The 21228-nt window shown below is 33.6% G+C and overlaps 1 protein-coding gene across 11 annotated transcripts in view; it reads right to left on the bottom strand.

Annotated features, from left to right (window-relative positions):
- Window positions 1-21228, bottom strand: part of CACNA2D1 (calcium voltage-gated channel auxiliary subunit alpha2delta 1) — a 425155-nt gene that overhangs the window by 168036 nt on the left and 235891 nt on the right. For all 11 annotated transcript variants that reach the window (XR_012508251.1, XM_074367566.1, XM_045510452.2 and 8 more), the window contains exon 5: window positions 3275-3316. Coding sequence is in view for 10 of the 11 variants with exons in the window: in XM_074367566.1 (XP_074223667.1) it covers window positions 3275-3316 (42 nt within the window). In the remaining variant the exon portion in view is untranslated. The remainder of the gene's footprint in view (window positions 1-3274; window positions 3317-21228) is intronic.

Here is a 21228-nt window from a genome sequence, read left to right as displayed (position 1 = left end):
TAATTATACCATGAAAGCCACAAATGTGTGACAAGTTATTCAGAGCACCCAGAGGAAGGAAATACCACTCGCTACCTAGAAAAAAAACAAGAGGAGGTAGTATTTGAATTAGTTTTTAAAGAATACTTAGCATATGACTGCAAAAATTGTAGGATGTCATAGTCAGGTAATTAGAGGCGAGACCACATTAATTAACATTAACGAGCACAAGGGATGAGAATGATTGTCATGAATATCTCAGTATGGCTATGTACATTATACCCTCCATGAGAATAGTGGTCTATCAAGTACCTTAGCCCCATGTGACTTGCATTTTTAAGTTTCAAGGCAAAAATTTGTTTAAATGAGTATAGTCATAATTTTTAAAACATATTACATAATCCTAAGGGAAAATAATTTTACCGTTATATTCAGCCACCTCTTCAGCTAAATCTGGCTGTCACTAAGTATTTATTTTTATACCCAGAAGGTGAATAGAAATAGCACTGATCTAAGTAGAGTAGCATAGATACTATAAAATGCCCCTGAGGAACTGTCTTATATCAAAGTCCTTGAAAAACTTACAGCCTGACCGCTCCGCACAAACTGACTAATTCAGATGTAGCTAATAGAAAGTTACACTGCAAAGAAATAACTGATCGCCTTTAAATGCTTGCTTTACCTTTAAGTGAGGCCACGTATCATCATTATAATGAACAAAATCAATAGATTACACTTGAATATATCATTCTTTACATTCAAATCATTCTTTATATTCCAATTCTCACCCTTGCTCTTTCCTTCCCTTAAATGTTGGTGTGCTGAGGATTCTATCCTGCACAATCTTACGGCATTTTTATTTTTATTTTTTATGTGTGGAGATGTGTGAAGCAGGCAGAGTAGGACAATAAAGAGCAGAGGAATTGTGGTGAGCTGGAGAATGTGTCACATCCAACGGCCATCAATTTCACTCTGTTTATGTGTCAGCACACCACAATAAACCTGTAGCTGAATCTGGCCCTTTCTATTTATATAGTATCGCCCTTGCTGGGGAAATTTCAGCCCTTTGTTTTCAAAGTCTACTCATAAGTTAAACATAAAACTATTCTAGGCCTCAGGGAACTTACACTTCAGGGAAGGACCCAAGGAAGTAACTATAAAGACTTGGGGAGGAGGTGGAAGTGCCACCAAGAAGAAGAAAATGCCATTTCATTACAAAATCATATTGGCTTAGGAAAGAATCAGTCAAGTTCCTTAGAATTATGAATACAATATTTAGGAATATTTATCTATTGATAATGTACAGTATTATGAAAGCTATATAAAAATTTAGAAGCACAAAATAAGGGACCATCTCGATAGCGTTCAAAAAAATATTTGAGAACAATATCTAAACTCAGGTGACTGTCAGGCAATGGAAAGAAAACGACTGATGTAAGAGAATTGGGAAATAGAAAAATAACCAATACTCCACTAGGCATAGGCCTAGGAAAACAAAATAATCTCCTACTAATGCAGAACTGGAGAAAAAGTTAAGAATGATACCCACAGGCTCAGTATTTACAACCTGTTAGCTTCCCTCAGTCGGCATAACATCTAAAACGAAACATGTATTTAGCGCTCAGATATTCACATCCCTTTTCAAACATGAGGATAAATTTATTAATTGATTAATATTATTTCAATATTTAGTGCTCCAATTAGTTCCCCTTTGTTCATTAGACATTAGATACTGATGTAAGAGATGATAAACTCACATTATATAATCTCCAATCACCAATTTTTAGTAATGGATATGGCTTTGTGGAATCTGAGCAATAAAAATACACAACTATATTGGCATACAAAAAAGTACAGAAAAGAACAGTGATAGTAAGCCAATTCAAATTAAAACAAGATGGCATTTGATATATGAAATATCAAGTGCTACATGTATAAAGTTGGACTACAAAAACCAATTAAATCCAGCTCTATATTGCAAAACTTTTGGTAAGGATGAATACATTTTACAACCCTTACACTTCATCTCATAAGCAACATTTTCCAAAAAAAGGTGTAAACAGTAAAAATCCTAAAGTGAATATCAAAGTGTAACACTGACTTACATTTCTTAACTTTACTTCACTCTAAGGTAGTAAATATTTCTATTGCAGAAGAAAATTTCATCGTAATGATCAAAACACATGCATTGAGGATGACTGAAACAAATACTCAGTACAGCATGTAATTTTATAATCATTTTAGTATAAAAGAGAATTTTTTTTCCTCAGTTCTAAGTTTAAAAATTTGGCTATATTTAATTGATAGAAGTCACTCATTTGAGTGGGTAGTTTGGGCATTCACTTTAACGTGTCAAGAAGAGCAAACTGAAGATCCCTGCAGAAACTGCTAATTCACTCTCAACAACTACTCTTCCTAGTCTCATCTCAGTAACGGAATCCTGTATTTTATTTGGATGCATGCCTACCCAGGGGGAAAGAAAGTTATATTCCACATTTTCTTACATCTAGGCAAGACTAGTCACTAAGTTGTGGACAATGGGTGCAGACAGAAGTGATGTGTGCAATTTCCAGAACATGCTCTTAAAGGCACTGAGTATGTCCTTCAGTGCCATCTGCCTCCTTCCTGATGTCTAGAATGGGAAATTCACTGTGGGTACTGGAGCATCCCTCTTGGACCATACATGGAAAGGGTATACTGAAGAGAGCAAAAAACAGGACAGGAGACCCTGGGGCCTGGATGACTGAGAGTTGCCATATTAGGCCTTGTACACAGAATGTTACATGGGAGACAAATAACCTTTTGTCTTGTTTTAGTGCTTTTACTTTAGGTCTCTCTGTGACAGCCCAATCAATATACTAATCATAAAACATGGTTCATTTTTATTCAATACCTAAGGGTTTACAAGAGCAATGGTATTAATACATCTAAAGCACTTTGAATTTTTCCAATAAAAAGTTTTCACAGTGTAAATGTATTATCTTACAGTTCTTTGCAGATTCTCAAAACTTTTACAAGAATCAGACCAACTCCAGCAAACTTGAATGCGTTAGCAGATTCCAAGAATATGCAGAGTTAAAACAAAATATGTGAATCACCTGGTCACCTTTAGCATGTCTCAGAGAAAAATAGTTTGAACTTAAAAGGTTTTAATGCCCTGTGGGCGACTACAATTTTAGGGCTGAACTGGAGCATGAATCCAACTAAATCTGCTAGGTCAGCTTGTTTGTAAAGCCAATCACCCTAGTATAACTAAGTTTACCCTGGAATTTAATGTAAAACTTTTAATACTCACATCGAGATCATCCTTAGCATTATAGTAGACAACTTCGTTGCTCTGTAAAAAAAAAGAAAAGACAAATGCTTTATTGATTTGATTAAAAACATAAAAATATACTGGATCAAAAGCTGAATACATTTTATTCATATTTTAAATAATAAACCCCTCATAGTATTCCTTTTACAATATATTCCACAAGATCCATCAAGATTAGTCAATATTTTCTAAGAACATATTAAAACACTGTATCAGTGACAGTCGAAAAGCACATCGTGCATTGAGGGAAAATACCTCAGTATAACTTTGAGAACAATTTCTCAAGAAAAAAATCTAAAAATTCATAATGCAAATAAGTTTATATATATACACACACACACACACACACATATATATATACACACACACACACACCAAACCCACATACACCCCCCTACACCATGAAATGACAAATATGATAATTCAAGAAAAATGTGTAAGTGGCTTGTTAATATTTTGCTGAAACCATGACTTCTAAAAAATATATATTGAGTGTTGAAATTATTCTTGAAAGGTCTATCTGCATGATACCAGCAGGAATTCCTTGATGAGATTCAAATAGAGGATTAAGAGTGTGAATTTAGATAGCAAAAAATACCAGCTAATCCAACACTCTAATGTTCTCATATTCTACCCAAGTGGCAAATAATTGTCAGCTCTTTAAGAATAAACGTTGTGTCGAGATTTCTGCTAGCCAACAATGCTGTTGAAATACGACATAAATATAAACTATGGACATAACTGTGTTATAGAGGGAAAATGAGAAAGAACAGATAAAACAACTGTCAATGAATTTTAAACTCCTATTCTTTTTGTCTACCAGGCTGGTTCCATGCAGTATGAAAACAATCTACTTATACTGATTCCTTTTTCCTTTCTTCTCGTCCTGAACTGATTGAAGATATGCATAGTCCATCTTCTAGATATCTTTAGTAGTAACTTGAGCACCATGCAGAAGTGTACTTCTCTGTGTTTCTTAAACATTTACAGACATGGACTTTTATTAAAAGGAAAAAATTTACAAAAATTTTTTAAAAGTACTTGGGAAAAATAGACTAAATTAGTGCTGATTAAAGTATGTTTCAAAGAAAATCACTAGTTCTTGAAGATATAATAGATGCTATATAGGCAAAAGTAATCTATGGTTGTGATTTCAGAATAAACAATACATTTTAAAATTGTCTCTGAACAGTAGGACTTGACATGGCCTTAGTGTATGAGCGTACATTATAAATCCCCAAGAGAAAAAAGAGATCTTGTTTTGTTTCCAAGATTTCTTGCCACTGATTCTACCTTCCTTTTTTGATTTGAGAAACATACTGTGATAATGAAGATCTATAAAACAGAGGTCTCTCTGAAGACCACATAACCAAACCAAAACCTACATAGATAAATATAAGACCATATGATTCATAATATTGAGTGAAACCCATGAGTTTCAGTTTTTCATTTAGAATCATTAGAACTGTTTAAATTACTATTCAATTGATTTTTTTTAAAAAAGAACTATGTAGCTAGACAATTTTCACATACATAAAATTCTAATTCCTGAAACATTACTTGCAGCATTAGTTTTGGAACAAATTAAAATACAAAATCAGAACTCATCACATACACAAAGCAAGAGACTCTTCTGAATTCTCCTGAGACCCAAATCCAATTACTAGTTTATTGATCCCTCACAGAACCCTCTAATTTATACTTAGGAGACAATTTTCAATTTAGAAGGTGGATTCCACCAAAAGCTAAAACATTGAAAAAGTTTACCTTCATTTTAGATATTATGTCTGCCAACTGAGTGCTTATATTTACAGAATGGAAACATGTGAAAAACAAGGAGATACTACATTAAATTTCAAGCGGTTCAGCAGCATCATTTTCAAATTCATTCAATACCTAGATATAAATACTGCTGTGCCAACGGAGACACAAAATAAGTTAAACACATCTACCCTTATCCTTTAGGTAAAATAACACACACAGATCAACTACATGAAACAACTTATGTGGGATTACACTTGGTCCATGGTGCTAGATCTAATGGACTAAACTGATTAGTCAATTTTTTTCTTATGTGCAACATATTTACAAATAAACATTAACAAATAAAGATAATTTATTAAACCTAAGATGAAGATTATCATATACAACATCAGAAGAGGGTAAAGTATGATAAAGAAATGTTAGTTTTAACTAAGTATTTTGATTGTATTAAGATACACTGTCCTTGCACTCAAAATAAAAGTTAAAATGGAGGAAATCTCAGGTTATTTTAGAATTTCCAAATTCTTTTCCTTTGTTACATTATATATGAAACCCTATTACTTGCGTCTTCTTTTAGAAGCTCTACATTCCTTCTAAAACTGTTATTAAAAATGTGTATTGCTAGGCTTATTTAAGTTTTATGCCTTTACACAAAATTTTCTGCACTTTAGAAGACACGTAATTCCTCAAACTGGCTTTTTTTTTAAGAAGCTAATTAAAAAAAATACATTGGTGATAAAATAATATTACATGCTAAATGTTGATACTCATTTTATATTCTTGCTTTTAAAAAAGCTCTTTCTTTACACAATGTGCATTTCTTACATGGTCAAAATATAAATGCAAAGGAAAACAAAAGTGTAACTCTTTATAGAAAAACAGCATAACTAGGAAGCACATAATCAAATACGTGTGCTTAGATAGGTTGTCATGTTCTACTAAGAGAACACAGACCTTCGTGGTATGTGAAACTGATTATATCCACTGTCTTAAACAAAATTCCTTCTCCAATCAATGTGATGTTGCTTTTGGCTCAGAAGCTTTTTTTCAACCTCACTTTGCAGTGACAGCACGCACATTTCATTATTCCCTTTTTTTACCCAACAAAAAAGCTCAAATGATCAATTTTAGTAAAGATAAATCTCTGTAGGGCATCAGGATTGGGGAAGGTGTAACTGTGAGTTTAATCTGTCAACCCAGTCCACATACATGGCAGTGTGACACTAAAATAAATGGCAAATACTCACAGAACATTTAATTTGTATAATTATATAAAAATATTTTTGTTCATCATCGTTTCTTAGGGAAAATTGCAGTGATTTGCTTTACTGTGGCTTCTGTTTATATAGTTTCAGAATTACTTGGTTCAGAAATAATTTTAAACATAAGCTTGAGACAAATAATTTGGTGGTCATAATTCTTTCCTATCATATTCACTTATAAGCCATCTCCTCTGCTTTATAAAAATATATATTAGCCCTGCTATAAATATATATATATATATTTATTTATTCAGATGTGTGCAGCTATGTTAAACGAAATCAGTCTGAAATAAAATCACTCATATCACTGAGTCATCAACATACACCAGAAACAATCTTAAGAGAACTGGGTTAAAGGACAATTCTCAGGAGTAAAGGACAACTGACACTGAATTAGCTCAACTTCCATGTTCCATGTTTTTATAGGGATGAATTTTGGTTAAAATTAACTCTGTGCTAAAAGAAAATTATGAGAGGAAATTGTATAAAAGCAGCTCGATGGTCTGAAGGGGCAGAGTTAGAGAAGAGGCAAAACTATCAGCTGAATTCCTTCTCCCTTTACCCTGCCCCCATCCCACCTAGACTTTGTGCAGGGAGATTTTGAGGTCTCACAACCAACAGAGGGAGCCACACCCCATTCATTCAACAGTACTCTGGGACCTCACTCTGGGCCAAGTTTTGGAGAAACAAAGATGAGGACATTCTACACCCTGACCTAAGAGGCAAGTTCTTGTCCCCCTGATTCCCACGTTGACAAGGTGTTTGGCAGCTGGATCAGTTGTTCCAACCCGCTAAAACTGAAGAGTATCTTAATATCCTTGACCGGTATGACCACATAAACCAAAATGTTCTCAGGTTTCAAAATAGGTCAGAGTTACGAATTTCAGATATTTGACATGTTCCTCTGTTGATCAATTCAAGCATATGTATTTGCAAGTGTGTGTGTGTCTTTCTGAATCATTTATCTACCATATCACTCAAAATTCCCTCAGTCCCTTCTCTAGAAATTAGAGTTATATCAGTATTACTGAAGACTTTAAAACTATACATATAAACTAATTATCACAGGCACAGGCACAGATTAGAGAATCGAGTCCTCTTGCTTCCCTTTATCCTTCTGGCTAAACATTTTAATGCAAATTATTAAACAAAACCGTCTTGGAAGGTATTTCACACCAAACACAGAGGTTTTCAGTGCATTACGAGTAGTGTGATAGGACGAAGCTAGCAATACCCTCAAACTAGATTCAGAGATTAGTTGAACCTTTAGAGTGCTATTTTTCACAATTTAAGCACCACCAGATGACAAGAGCAAATTGTTTCATTTCTGATTTTTAACCAAGTAGTTTAGTTATTTATTATCTCCTGGAAACAAATTTACCCAAATGGTTCATGCTAATATAATACCGCACTTTACTGAAATTTAAACCATCCTGCAGCAAGTTGAGAGATAAATGACTTTAGTTTCCCAGTGTCTACTGGGAGTCAAAAATTAAATCTGGACAAAATAGAGCATTCCATCTTAAAAATGTATATTGTGAGTGACAGTCCCTTGAATGCCACTTTCCTATAAACGTGGCCTCTGATGAATAGTTTATGTTAAAAATCTGAAGCTGAAGAACAAAGCTTCAACATGGGAGTAGGATGTTGCCAAGGAGAAGATTTAAATATTGGAACTGAAAATGAGGTTTTCAGAGCCAGTATCTGAAATACATGATAAATTCACAATTCAAATATATCTTAACTTCCTGTCTGATTTACTAATTCTTTTTTCTTGGTTACACACTTACTCTGCGTCTGATCGACAGTCTGATGATTCTGGGGCAACTCTATTGTCTGCTGAAGTCACTTTTTATAAAAGTCTCACTCTTAGTGTCATTTTATAGCTCTTTATTTCCAAATATGAAGTCAATAGGATGAACATTAAGGATAGTCTTTGTTATAAACAAGTTGTGTGAATGATGCCTGCCAACCAATATCCACACTGTTTAGCTCAAATCATTTAACTCAAATACTGGGATTCATATATTGTTGTAACAATTTGACCTGGTAACCATACACCCCACTGATACTGATTGTGCTTAACTCAACCACAGTGCCTGAGATAAGATAATCAGCAGCACAGACTACTGCACTGTGTGAATGAAACAACTTAAGAAAGTGTTGAGGGGAGAGCAGGGTGTGTGGTTGTCTGTACATTCATGTGTGTGTTGGGGAGAGGTGTTAATGGGTGAATGTAAGAGAGTGTTTTCAAAGACAGCTAAAAGTAAGCAGAGGAATAAAGACAGCAGTCCTTGAAAGAAGGTATTTTTTATGCTGTTATATCTGTTTGGAGTTTGAAATGCATGAAAACATTGTTTATGAAGATAAAAAGACTGAAAAGTAAAGACAGGCACAGGTCCATTAAGAGATCAGTGTTGTCAGATTACTGGTCTGAAAGGTGATAAACCTGCATTGATATTATGTGACAAGAGGTAATAAAGAAGACAACTGATGTGAAGTGTTTAGTGCAGGTCTACATGTGTCGTCTATAATATTATCAGCCATTACTTTATATAACAAAGAAGAAAAATCAGGAATATCCATAGAACTTTTCTATTAGCTTTATCTGATACATCTATATGAATTAAAATAAAATACTTATAATTTTATTTTCTTAGATCAGGTAGTATGCTGAGTCTGTTTATTTAAAGTCCTTTCTGCAAAGATGCTAAGTAGCCGAGTATAGAAGAAATGGAATTACTAGCTGCTATCGTTATTTTTAATCTGACAAATTAAATGAGGTAATTTATAAGAAAATCTAGTACAAACGATAATTAAATGTTGATTCTATATGCAACTTGTCCATTAAATTCCCATTAAATGTTTTGCTATGCTCCAAACTTCTTTGTGATTCTAAGCACTCTCTGCCCAATCCCCTATCTCCTTTACACATCCATCCTCATTCACTCCTGCCTGGAAAAACTCCAACTCTGTTAAAGACCCAAAATTTGCTTGTCCATATCAACACGCAAACTGTGAAATCTAGCTGGAGAAAAGTACACAAGCAGCCTCACAAAGAGTAAGTCTGTGGTTGTCATGTTTTAAAAACAACAGTAAACCTGTGGATTTGCTTTGTTTGGTCTTTTTTTTTTTTTTTAATTCAGAAACTCCAGTATCTTTGGGAAACTTTCTTCCAATCACATGATTCTGATGGCTGGCAAATCATACCACTCTATTTTTCTGACCACAGACATTTACAGGTGCCTAAATCTATCCAATGATAGCATCTCATTTCCCTATTCCTTTTTCAGAAGTATACCATTTTCCATGACTGGTTATGGTTACAAACGCTGTGCTGCTTAAAGTCTCAATCCTGATATGCCAGAGGCTACACCTATCTACTGGCTTCTTAATTACAGAATCAATAAAATTTTTCCTTAAGTATGTTAGAATGAGGTTTCTAACTCCTACAACTGATAGTACTAACACAAATACCATACTCCCTACAATGTATTTTTCCATTCTATTTTCCTGTTATTAACAGTCAATAGTACTTGCTTGAACTTTTATTTCTGTTGGTGGCATTACGAGACTATAACTCTTCTAGAACGAATTCTCCTCTGCCCTGGATTTTAGCCCTTCCTGCGTCTTCCTTCATCCCCTTTCTTTCCTGTGTGTCCAATTTTCTTTTTTTTTTTCTAATTGAAGTATAGTCAGTTACAATGTGTCAATTTCTATGTACAGCATAATGTCCTAGTCATGCATATACATACATATATTCGTTTTCATATTCTTTTTCATTACAGGTTATTATAAGATATTGAATATAGTTCCCTGTGCTATACAAAAGAAATTCATTTTTTATCTATTTTTATATATAGCAGTTAACATTTTCAATCTCAAACTCCCAAATTTATCCCTTTCCACCTGCTCTCCTCTGCTAACCATAAGATTGTTTACTATGTTTGTGAGTCTGTTTATGTTTTGTAGATAAGCTAACTAGCATCTTCCATCTTTTCTTCAACCACATTCAGTGGTTTGCAAAAAGATTTGTGAGATAAAAATCCAGATGTGTTATGACATGAAACTTTTTTTGGTCTTAAATTTAAAATTCTAGCAGAAGATTAAAACCAAAAATCAAAGGAGCCAAGAGATGAAAATTTTCTTAGCTCATAATAAAGAAAAAAACATTTTAATATTTTTTAATACTTCTCTAATGAACTAAAAGTCAAAAACCTCCTAGGGTCAAGTTAATCTTTCGTGAGTAGTATATCAGCAACTAATTACTATTTTGGAAATTCTTTTATCAATTTCTTTACTCACTAGCCTTTAGAAATGAGTTACATAATACAACATGGAATAATTATATAAAATTTGATTATATGCTTGAATATCACAGTTCCAATCAAAATGATGAAAGTGTAATAGTATTGCTAAGATGCTGTTCAATGATTATAATGGAAATACACGAATAATCTACTCCTTCTCTGAACTCTCAGCATTCATTCAGAAGTATAAATATACATTGAGCTTTGTACACAGTACCAAGCTCTGTGCTAGAAACCTAAATACATATGCTTTCTTGAGAACCTGATTGTTAAAATTACACCAGTGAGTAGGATATTATCAATCTCAATTGTATGTTCAAAGCAAAACAGTATTTAAACCGAGTTTAACAGAGGTCCTCTTAACCCTGAGCAAGTACGTATTCCTCCCAAGTACTGCCGTTATGTATGTTAGAATGAGGTTTCTAACTCCTACAACTGATAGTACTAACACAAATACCATACTCCCTACAATGTATTTTTCCATTCTATTTTCCTGTTAGTAACAGTCAATAGTACTTGCTTGAACTTTTATAGATCAGTGAGTTCCTTATATACTTAATGTTCACCTAATAATAAAGAGAATGTCTAATTATCTCTGAGACATTCATCTTATCTGTTCTTTTACCGCTGCCTTATCAGTTGTTTTAAAATGTGAATTTAATTTTGGCCTTTTTTTTTTTAAAGCTTGCCTCTGTTACTTTTAGTAAACACTATTTTACATTTATTCATCAGGTAACTGTCATTATATATTTGTTAAATAGTTTTTTTTTTAATGTTGTCATTATGGTACTTGAAAATTGAAGTATTAGTATCTGGTCCACCACATTAACCAATCAAGAAGTAAAACTATCTAAGAGAAATGGTCACAGCAAAAGAGAATAAATCCAACCTTTACTATGTATAATGATCTAATTACACAAGTGATCAAGTACTCCAGTCCCAAGCTATATGTACTATGAAGCTGGCAACACAATTGGAGCTCTCATCCTAGATGAAAGAAACATTTGTAATATTCACCAAAGGAAATGTTCATTACTTCTTCACAAAAGAAGCAATTTTTTCCCAAAAAGGAGAGAAAATTAAATTCTTTTGATTTGAGTAGAGACATGGTTCTATTATGTATATATTCAATGCAGTGTTTGGAATGAATGAACTAGCAATGAATAGACAGATAAATGGAAAAATGACTATCATAAGCATATAAGGAACTATTAGAAATTCTAGAGTAAAAATAACCAAAAAACACACAAATAAACCTGTATGCACGTTCACGCATGCACACACACATATACAAAATGCATTGGAGTAGAGAAAAAGTATATAGTTTTAATAAAGCTCCAAATAAGTTACAACATAGACCACTTTCACTCTTATAAGAAATCAAGGAGGAATTCCAAGTGGACTGTGACTTCAGAGTTCCATGTTCTTGAACTTCAGAGATCAATTCCTATTAAACATTAAGAGCTATAGCAATTGATTTCATCTGATAAACTTTAATGAGAATCTGCCTATAAGCTTTTTCAGTGTTCTAAAGGATATTGATAAATGCATTATTTAAACTATAGGATAAAAGCCAAAGTAGAACATGAAAAGATAAATATGCTATTTTCTTCCACTAAATCTCCCAGGAACCTCAGTCCAGAGTTGAGCAAACACATCTGTAGTGCTGAGGAACTTGCTTTAATTTGTGACTGGGATATAATCAACCAAAACATTAAAATTTAATCCATCAAAATAATCTACTTTCTATGCTTCTTCCTATTGACTTAGACAACTCACAGATTTTTTGACTCATGATCAAAGTTAACAGAACTTGATCATAACAATATACGATTTCCTAGCAATAGACTTGTGTTACTTTTTCCAAAGGTAATATTAGCACTGCCTTTCCAAATTAATCATTATCAACTTCAGAAAATTATCATAGTAAAGCAAAATATATAGAGTTATACTATGGCCAATGAATTACTGAGTATAAAATAATCTAGCTGAAATCAGACCTTCAAAGAAGATTAAATTGGTCACCACTACATCAGTTTAATTCATCTTCCATTGGGTTTGAGGAGCTATGTAGGATGGGGAAGAAGGAGGAGAAGAGACATTTATTATGTGTCCTTTAGGGGACAGGCATTTTCATACATTGTGTCATTTAACCTTTACAAAATTCTTTGGATACCAATAGGTATGATCTTTTTGAAAATAATAAATTGATAAAAATCTAATTAACCTTGCATCACAGTATCACATTGCTTGTTGGATTTCGCACCCATCTCTCCCTTCCATCCCAACTCCCCACTATTTTCAGACATTGAAAATTTTGGCTAATACAAATACATCACTGTTTAGCCTGGATATTGTATTAGCTTTAAGTCTCTCTGAGGCAACATTCTCAAAAGCCAGGCGGCTTGTTAAAGTAGAAAGGAGATTTATAAACTTCAAAAATGGGTAACTTTATGCAGAAAGACAAAACTCGGAAGTCTCAACAATGAGCCATAGTTAGAAAGAACTAGGGATGTGGAATAAGGGATGTCCCTTCCCATTAGAAGGACTGATGAGAACTTCCCCAGTTGGGCTGGAAAGCAAAATAAAATCTCAAAGAGAGAGCTAAGAGTGAAATATATAGGACCTGATTCCTCTTATAGGTAGAAAACAAAATGGGAAAGAGAAGACGTCTTTGGGAGAAATACCAGAGTGGAGCAGACAGAATGCGTTGCCCGCCCCATTTGGCACTCTGGAATAAACTCCTTCCACACCCAAATTACAGCCAGGAAGCTTTCCTTGCTGTAGAAAACTTTCCTAGTTCCCCTACTTCAAGTCAAAGTCAGGTATCCCTGTTAACATCTTCCACAGCAACTTCTGGTATTTTCCTCCTCTACAAACCAGGGAGAACAACACTGGTGACTTTACTGGTTTGTTGCATGAAATTAATGAGTGAAAGCCTGCTCCAGAGATGAGCTACAACCACTTCCTAAGTCATTATACTTACCAACCATATTCTATTCACCTGTCTGAGCACTGCGAGGGGAGAGACAAAGTCTCCATCCTCTTTGTATTCAAAGACATTGACACTTTAGAAGCATTCCATTCCATCTGAATAATACATAATTGCTTTGGAAACAAACAAAAAAATTCCCAGTAGCCCATACTTCATTAACCTAGTTTTAGTAACTATACTTAATTAAGTCATATTTCAAATAGCTTTTTAAATTTGAACTATTCACTTATTCAGATATAACTTGTCTCTAATTAAAACATTCATTATTGTTACTGTTCATTTATGAAAGCCACAATACAAAAGATTCTCAAGTAATCCAAAAGACTCTCAACATAGTCCTAGTTAAGTTGTATAATGTATTTCATTTGTTGTCCAAAATTGTTAAAAGGAGGGACACGGAAAGGGAATTCTGTGAACTATGGCTTCATTTTTTTCAAGACATACTTTTATAAATTAAACATTTTAATTTTCAGAATGTATCATTTTTTTAGAAAATGTAATCTTTCTTCTTGAAAGTAGTAAATGAAGAATTCTATGTTTTTCAGAACATTATAGACAAAGTTGTACCAAGCAGAGGATGCATGATACAACACAAATGCACTCCATAACAAGTTAAAAGGTCTGAATTTTATTCCATAGTCCAATTCTTAGTCTGTGGCAGTAAATAAATGAATCTATCCAAAGTTGTTTTGTCTTCCCATTTATCAGATAGGCAAAGAACTCCAACTTCAAAGGGTTGAAGTGATAATTTAATACTGTAACTTACCTGAAAGGACCTTGAAAATTTAAGAATATATATATAATATTATTGTCTGGTATTCAAATTATTTGAAGACTATTTTGTACAATTATAATCAAGGCCATTACTTAAGTACCCAAAGTATATTTGTTTCAGTGATGTCATTATACAAATACAGTAAAATTAGAGAAGACTGAAATATCAAATAAAAATTTCCTAAAATTAAAAAAGGCATTCATCTTGGCTTAGTGTAAATAACAAAATTTAGATGGTTTTTAACAAATGAATTGAAGGAAAAGACAGATTGATCAGCTAAAGACTTGCCTAAATGAAATTACTTCAATCACAAGAGGCTGGTGTCACTTCAGTGAACAGCAAAAATACTGCAGAAAAGCCAAGCCAATTACAGAGTTGTCTGCATTTCAAACTGTGCTTCGGATGTGTTACTGAACAAAGGAACACATCGACATACTCATCTTTTGATCAGATTGACTTCTCTCCTACTGCTTAAGAAACTCAGTATGAAAATTACTTTTCATTCAAAGAAGCAAGAAATTTCAAAGTCAATATCCAGGTGAGAAGTAGGAAGGGAATATATTAGCAGCCAATTAACCTTTACAGACACAATTTCCTCCCTAAAAAAATTAGAAGGCTGTGTTTTTCCCTCCAATCTGTTGTATATTTTGGCCACTTTCATGGATTATCTGTTTACTAAAAACAACAGCTCTAGAAACACCCAAGAGAAACAAGGAAGCTGAAAGTAGATCAAGTGAAATTATCCTCTATATTTTACATTTTAAAGGTAAATTTTTCAAACTATATATCAACAGAGCACAAGATAAACCTAAAACTGATTAATCAAGCTCATAAATATTACTATGCATAATGGAGTTTCCATTTACCATCAAATAAATGATACAAAAGTTACAGCTATATGATTGAACCAATATTGTTTAGAAATTGCTTGGAGATTGTACAAAAAAAAAGAAATCAAAGCATAGAAAACTGAAAGTTTGAGCTACGAATCTGAGCCTCATGTTAGTATTTAAAACATAGTATTTCCTGGTAAAACATCAATTAAATTTGAATTTCAGATAATGATTTTTTTTTTTTTGGTAAAAGTATGTTCCAAACTCATATAAAAGAGATATGTGTTGTTTATCTGAAATTCAGTATAACTGGACATGCTGTATTTTTATGTGCTAAATCTGGCACATAATTTGTAAGATTCTAATACATCATTTAAGTACATTTTATACTGTTTCCAACAATTTAAAAATTAAATACTGTTGCAGGAATTCGGGGGAGGAGGAGGCTGCTGTATCACTGAACAGTAGCTTTGAAATGAAATTTTGAACAATGATCTCAGAGGCATGACATCCAAATTACAAACTGCCTCAGGCTTTAGAAAACTTAACTGCCCAGAAAAGCCAAGGGATATCTGTTTTGCAAAATTGGAACAAATCTTTAATCACATGCACTGTATGCTTCAATATTCTCAATTTTACATATATAATTATCTAGCATTGCTCATTTAACTTAATTTTTATTTTGAAATACCCTAAGACATCATCAAAATGGTTGCATAGCAGCAGTTTGTTGACTTTTGATGGTTTGAGAAAGATGGTGGCCCTATCTGTGTTCGCACAGTAGATATCCATGACCTGACCAGCCGGGCAGTTACACACTTATATTCACACTATATAGTTTATGTGATCCGTCTAAACTCCCACAGTAGGTCAAATGGTCTAACTTTCCCAGATGGTGGACATTCCCTACGTCAATAGAGACACAAAAGGCTTACACCTGGTAGAACTTACAAACCAGGTGTTTTAAGTGACACTTAAGTAATGTACATCTTGTTGCTACCAGCCATTTGGTTGAGATCCTTGGGAGCCTCGCTTCCTCAGGAATTCATACAAAGGACTCAGGACCATCTACCATAAAAATTCTGGATGCATAATTTCTAAACTAAAGGCATACTGGTCACGTATAAACAAAACAAAGTAAGATGCAAAGAACTAAGTAATAAATTACATATCATTAAGAAAATAAATATAAATTTATTTAAAGATTGTATTTCCTGTAAGTCAGTCAGAAGATTAAGTCCAATTTCTATAAGCATAATTGTGCAATCCACAGGCGAAAGTTGCTCATTTTACCATTTTTCATTAGTCTTCATTTAAATGTCTCTTGAACTTGTAGTAGTATCTAAAAATGACAGATTATATAAAAGAGTATAATAGACCACTGACTCTGCATACAAACTTATTTGTGGCAAAATAATCACTTTCACAAATTTCAATGCCTTAAAACTTTTAACCACAGGTTTTGTTACCAACCAGGGTTCTTGAACTCAACCAACAGAAATTGGTAAGAGGTCAGATGAAAAATTCAGGCACGGCTTTACTGGGACTGGTGCTGCAGCGGGAGGGAGTGAAAACAACAGGTGTTCCCTTGCTCACTCCCTGAGGTGGGGGCCAGGGGGGTTAGGGAGAGCTGGTCCCTTAAATGGGGTGAGGGTAGGAGAGGTCGGGCTGGAGGGGTGGCTTAGATGGTCTGTCCACCCATTTGGTGGTCTGTGTGCAGGGGTCGTGCACAATACCCTGCTTCTGCCTCTGACACCTCAGAAGTGGCAGTTGTGTTTTTGGTCTTTTTCAATTTTTTGCCCCCCCCCCCAACTGTGCATGCGTGCAGCTATTTTCAGTCCTTTACAGTTTCTTTGTATCTGCTGCTTGAGGAGACATTTGTCCAGGTGTAAGCACTGCAGCCAGGGTCCCAGGTCCCAGGTCCCAGCTTATGCAAGCACTGCAGCCAAGGGTCCCAGGTTCAGGCCTGTCTCACTTTCATTGGTGTTTGTATGAGCACTTACAGATGTTTAATTAACCAGTCATTGATTTGTATCTGGATTTTGTGTAGGGCTATCAAGAAAGTTGCATTTGCAATGCTCTGATGGAGATTCTTCTGAATTCCTCTCCACCCACCAACTGCCATTAAGGATCATTGTTTTAAGACATACAATTCCATTCTTAGAGCAAATTACAAAACACCTATTGAACAGGCCAGTTAAAATAAATAATTCAGCAACAATAATTTTTTAAAAACTTAGGAGGAAAAGGATATAGAGCCTATAATCCTCTTATTAAGCATTCAATTTAACCACAAATTTCTTGACAGACTGGGAGAAAGCAAGCAACATCATTCTCCTTGTCTGATGAAAAGGATAAATTCTGCCTTGAGTCTGTAATCAAAGCCTGGCAGACATTGCAAAATAGAATGGGCATAAGTCTTCAGAGGTGTTTTCTGAGCAAACAAAGATTCTTCAAATAGTCAATCACTGTCTGTCTCTCGTTTCCATACATAAGAAGTACTATATATTTACATACACAAAGAGCAGACAATAATCTCATTCTTTTAAGACTTTCTTTTTTATATTGGCCAGCACAAAACTTTACATGAAATATTTTTCTTAAGAAATGTGTAAGAATCTAAGATTATAAGCACTCATTTCTCGTCCCAGTAGAAGAAAGAACAACACAGTACATTAAACATACATGCTTGCTTGCATAAATATTGCAAAGACCTGTACTGAATTTAAGGATGTATAAAGATGATTCAAAAAAGAAAAGCCATTGATCTTTGTAGAGCTATCTTTTGTAGAACAGAGTTTAAATAACAATAATGATGATAATGTTGAATTCATTTACTCATAACTTAGTATGGAAACCTATACCATTTCATGCAACGCTCATCTCAAATATTAAATATATGTGTATTATAATTTACAGATGAGGAAACAGGTTCAGAAGGTAAGCCAATTTCTCAAAGTTACTTAGTGAGTAGAAAAATAGAATTGGAATGTTGTCTATCTAATACCAAAGACTCCTGTATTTTCCTCGAGTAAATCAATGTCCTTCTTTCATTTACTAATTCACACTAGTATTCTATATATTTATAGTATGCTACTGTATGTTAATACTTGTATTTACATATATATATATAATTGTGGATGATTAATAAATATATTGATAAACCAAATTAGCATCTGTAGTATGGGAATACTAAATCCTAATCTCTCAATTTCTGAAGGGTTGTTTTTTTTTGTTTTGTTTTGTTTTGTTTTTGTTTTGTTTTGTTTTGTTTTGTTTTTTACCATTAGCAAAAGGAAATCAGCTCAACAAAGCTAGAATTTCCTCTAAATTGGTCTCTGTGCTTCTCCAAATCTCCCTGGATGATTACTGCCAGCAAGTCCAAGTATAATGCAGATGACATGAAGGGTAAAATAACAGTCAAAGGGTGAAAGGGTACAGAAAATAAGGTTTCAGCAGCATGAAGACAGCATGTAACAAACGACTGTTTTCATTACCATATATTTCACTAGAGGGCAGCATAAACAGCCAGCTAAAAGTTAAGGAGCAGCACAAGCACAAAAGCAAAATGCTACCTTTGGATAGAAATATACTAAGAGTGGCATACTTGCTTATGTACTGTCATTATTTACACAGTAATACATTTTTTACCTTCTCATCTAACTCTGAGAAGATTTCAATTTACTTAAAAAAAAACAGGTTTAGAAATACAGATGAAGTTTTACATCATTAAAGACTTGGTGCTAATATGTAAGGTTTAAAATACTAAATGATGCCAAAGTGTCATCACAAAATATCTATTGGCATGATTTAAAAAAAGGATTTTACATAAAACATGTTGGCACCCTGTGCAGTCAACTTAATTGCCTATACACTTCTGCTTTCATTCAATAAATCTGGCTTTTAAATAGAGTGACAATCAACACAATAATGTCTATTTAATTACCTGTTTTATTGCCTTCTCTTTACTTTTGCTATCAGGTATCCTAGCAGGAAATGGTTTGTAACCAAACTGCCCTGCACAAATAAAGCTGCAGGGAAGCATAAGAGCAGTTAAACTCACGCCATACATCAGGTTTTAACAAGGGAAAAGCTCAGAAATCAATCGGCAAGCAACTCAGACATCAGGTCTCCCAATTTTTCTGTGCAATCGATTTACGCTCTATATTCTCAAGTTATATATTGTTACCCTACTTTTTTTTAAAAGAAAAAACAAAACATATCTCTTCATTTACATTAACTATACCTCTTAAAAAGTATAACTGAGAAAGAACTATAGTATACTAGTAAATAAACTTATTTTTCTCCCCCAAAAAGAGATTTGCCATCTACAAAACAGAAACAGACTTGCAGATACAGTAAGCAATCTTATGGTTACTGGGGGAAAAGGAGTGGGAAGGGATAAATTTGGGAGTTTGATATTTGGAAATTTTAACTACTATGTAAAAAAATAGATAAAAAGCATATTTCTTCTGTGTAGCACAGAGAACTATATTCAGTATCTTGTAATAATCTTTACTGAAAAAGAATATGAAGATGAATATATGTATACATATGTATAACTGGGACATTATTCTATATACCAGAAATTGATACACTGTAACTGACTACACTTCAATTTTAAAAAAAAGATTAGTGTACAGAATTTCACGTAACAATGACCAAACTATTCTTCACTACTAATCACTTATATTTTTCTTTCTTTCTTTGTTCTTTTGTAATGGGACTGAAAGGGGAATTGAAATGGAAAGCTAAGTAAATTTCACTTTTTCATGAAAATATGCTTGGAGTTTTTCTCTGTAAGCATAGTATCTGTTGTGAAAGTTGTTTAAATGTTAGTTTCCACATTATCAAATAGCATTAACATGATTAAATAGGCTTCCTCTCAAACCACATAATAGATGTTTATACCTTTTGAAATCAAAGTATTTGATGAATTTTATTTGCTCAACAGCAACCTTGAATTTTACATCTCTTGAAGAACTTGAAAGCTGTTGAAAGATACGGCTCCTTGGCACTCAGGCACAGCTATGAATTATGGTACAAGTGCCCGTCTTCACTGTAAATTCACAAAGCTTTCAACATGGCCAGGCAGCGCTTTTGTACAGAGACCTTGGCTTTTCTTGTCATTGCTGTATTTTTCTGTGCGTCATATGGCGTGACTCAAGACAATTCATAATCATCAATGAGATACCCTTCATGTTTGAGAGTACTAAGAAAGGCAACAGCAGAAAAGTAAGCCAACAAAGCCCCCACGGCCAGAGAATCCAGTGTTCTAAAGTTTCATAATGTTCTCTTGGAGCTTATTCTATGTTCATTCAGATAAGAAAATAGAGTTTGATGAAAATGGCATGCAATGTGAATACTCATTTGTGAACTAAAATTATTCTTGTTTACCATCATTCTCCCTTGCTACCACAAACTGGTAAATGATTATAAATCACAACTTAGAATTAAAAGCCTGCAAGATAGAAGGAACTTTTGAGATTAAAATGTAGGTTATCAAATTAGTAACTTTATGAATCAGAATTTCAGAGAAAACTCTGTAAAAACTATAGACACTGCTGGGAAGGCTCAGGATTAACATCTATGATATTAAAGTAACAGAAACACTGATATTCTCTGTCAGGTAGTTTCATTTCCCTTCCAGTCAAAGAGGTGGGCTTAAGTCATCGTCAATAAAGTATTTGGTCATTTTCACTCTGCACAAAAATGATGCAAAAAGAATTTAGCAACCATCAAGCATATATTTTAGATTTATTTTTAGATTTATATTTATATTATTTATATTTTAGATTTATATTTATATTCTGTAATCTAGTCTCTTCCGAGTGTAATGAATGTTCTTTATCTAAAAACCAAAAAAGCTCAGAACATAAAAAGACATAAACAAAACATAAAAAATAGTAAAGATTTTGAAATAAAAGAGTGGAACTATAAAACTGACTATATTTTACAGATTTTAAGCTTTAAGGTGATGGGATTCCAATATTG

Source organism: Camelus bactrianus, chromosome 7 (assembly GCF_048773025.1).
Source record: "Camelus bactrianus isolate YW-2024 breed Bactrian camel chromosome 7, ASM4877302v1, whole genome shotgun sequence".
NCBI classification, from domain to species: Eukaryota; Metazoa; Chordata; class Mammalia; order Artiodactyla; family Camelidae; genus Camelus; species Camelus bactrianus.
This window is presented reverse-complemented; position numbering and strand designations above follow the sequence as displayed.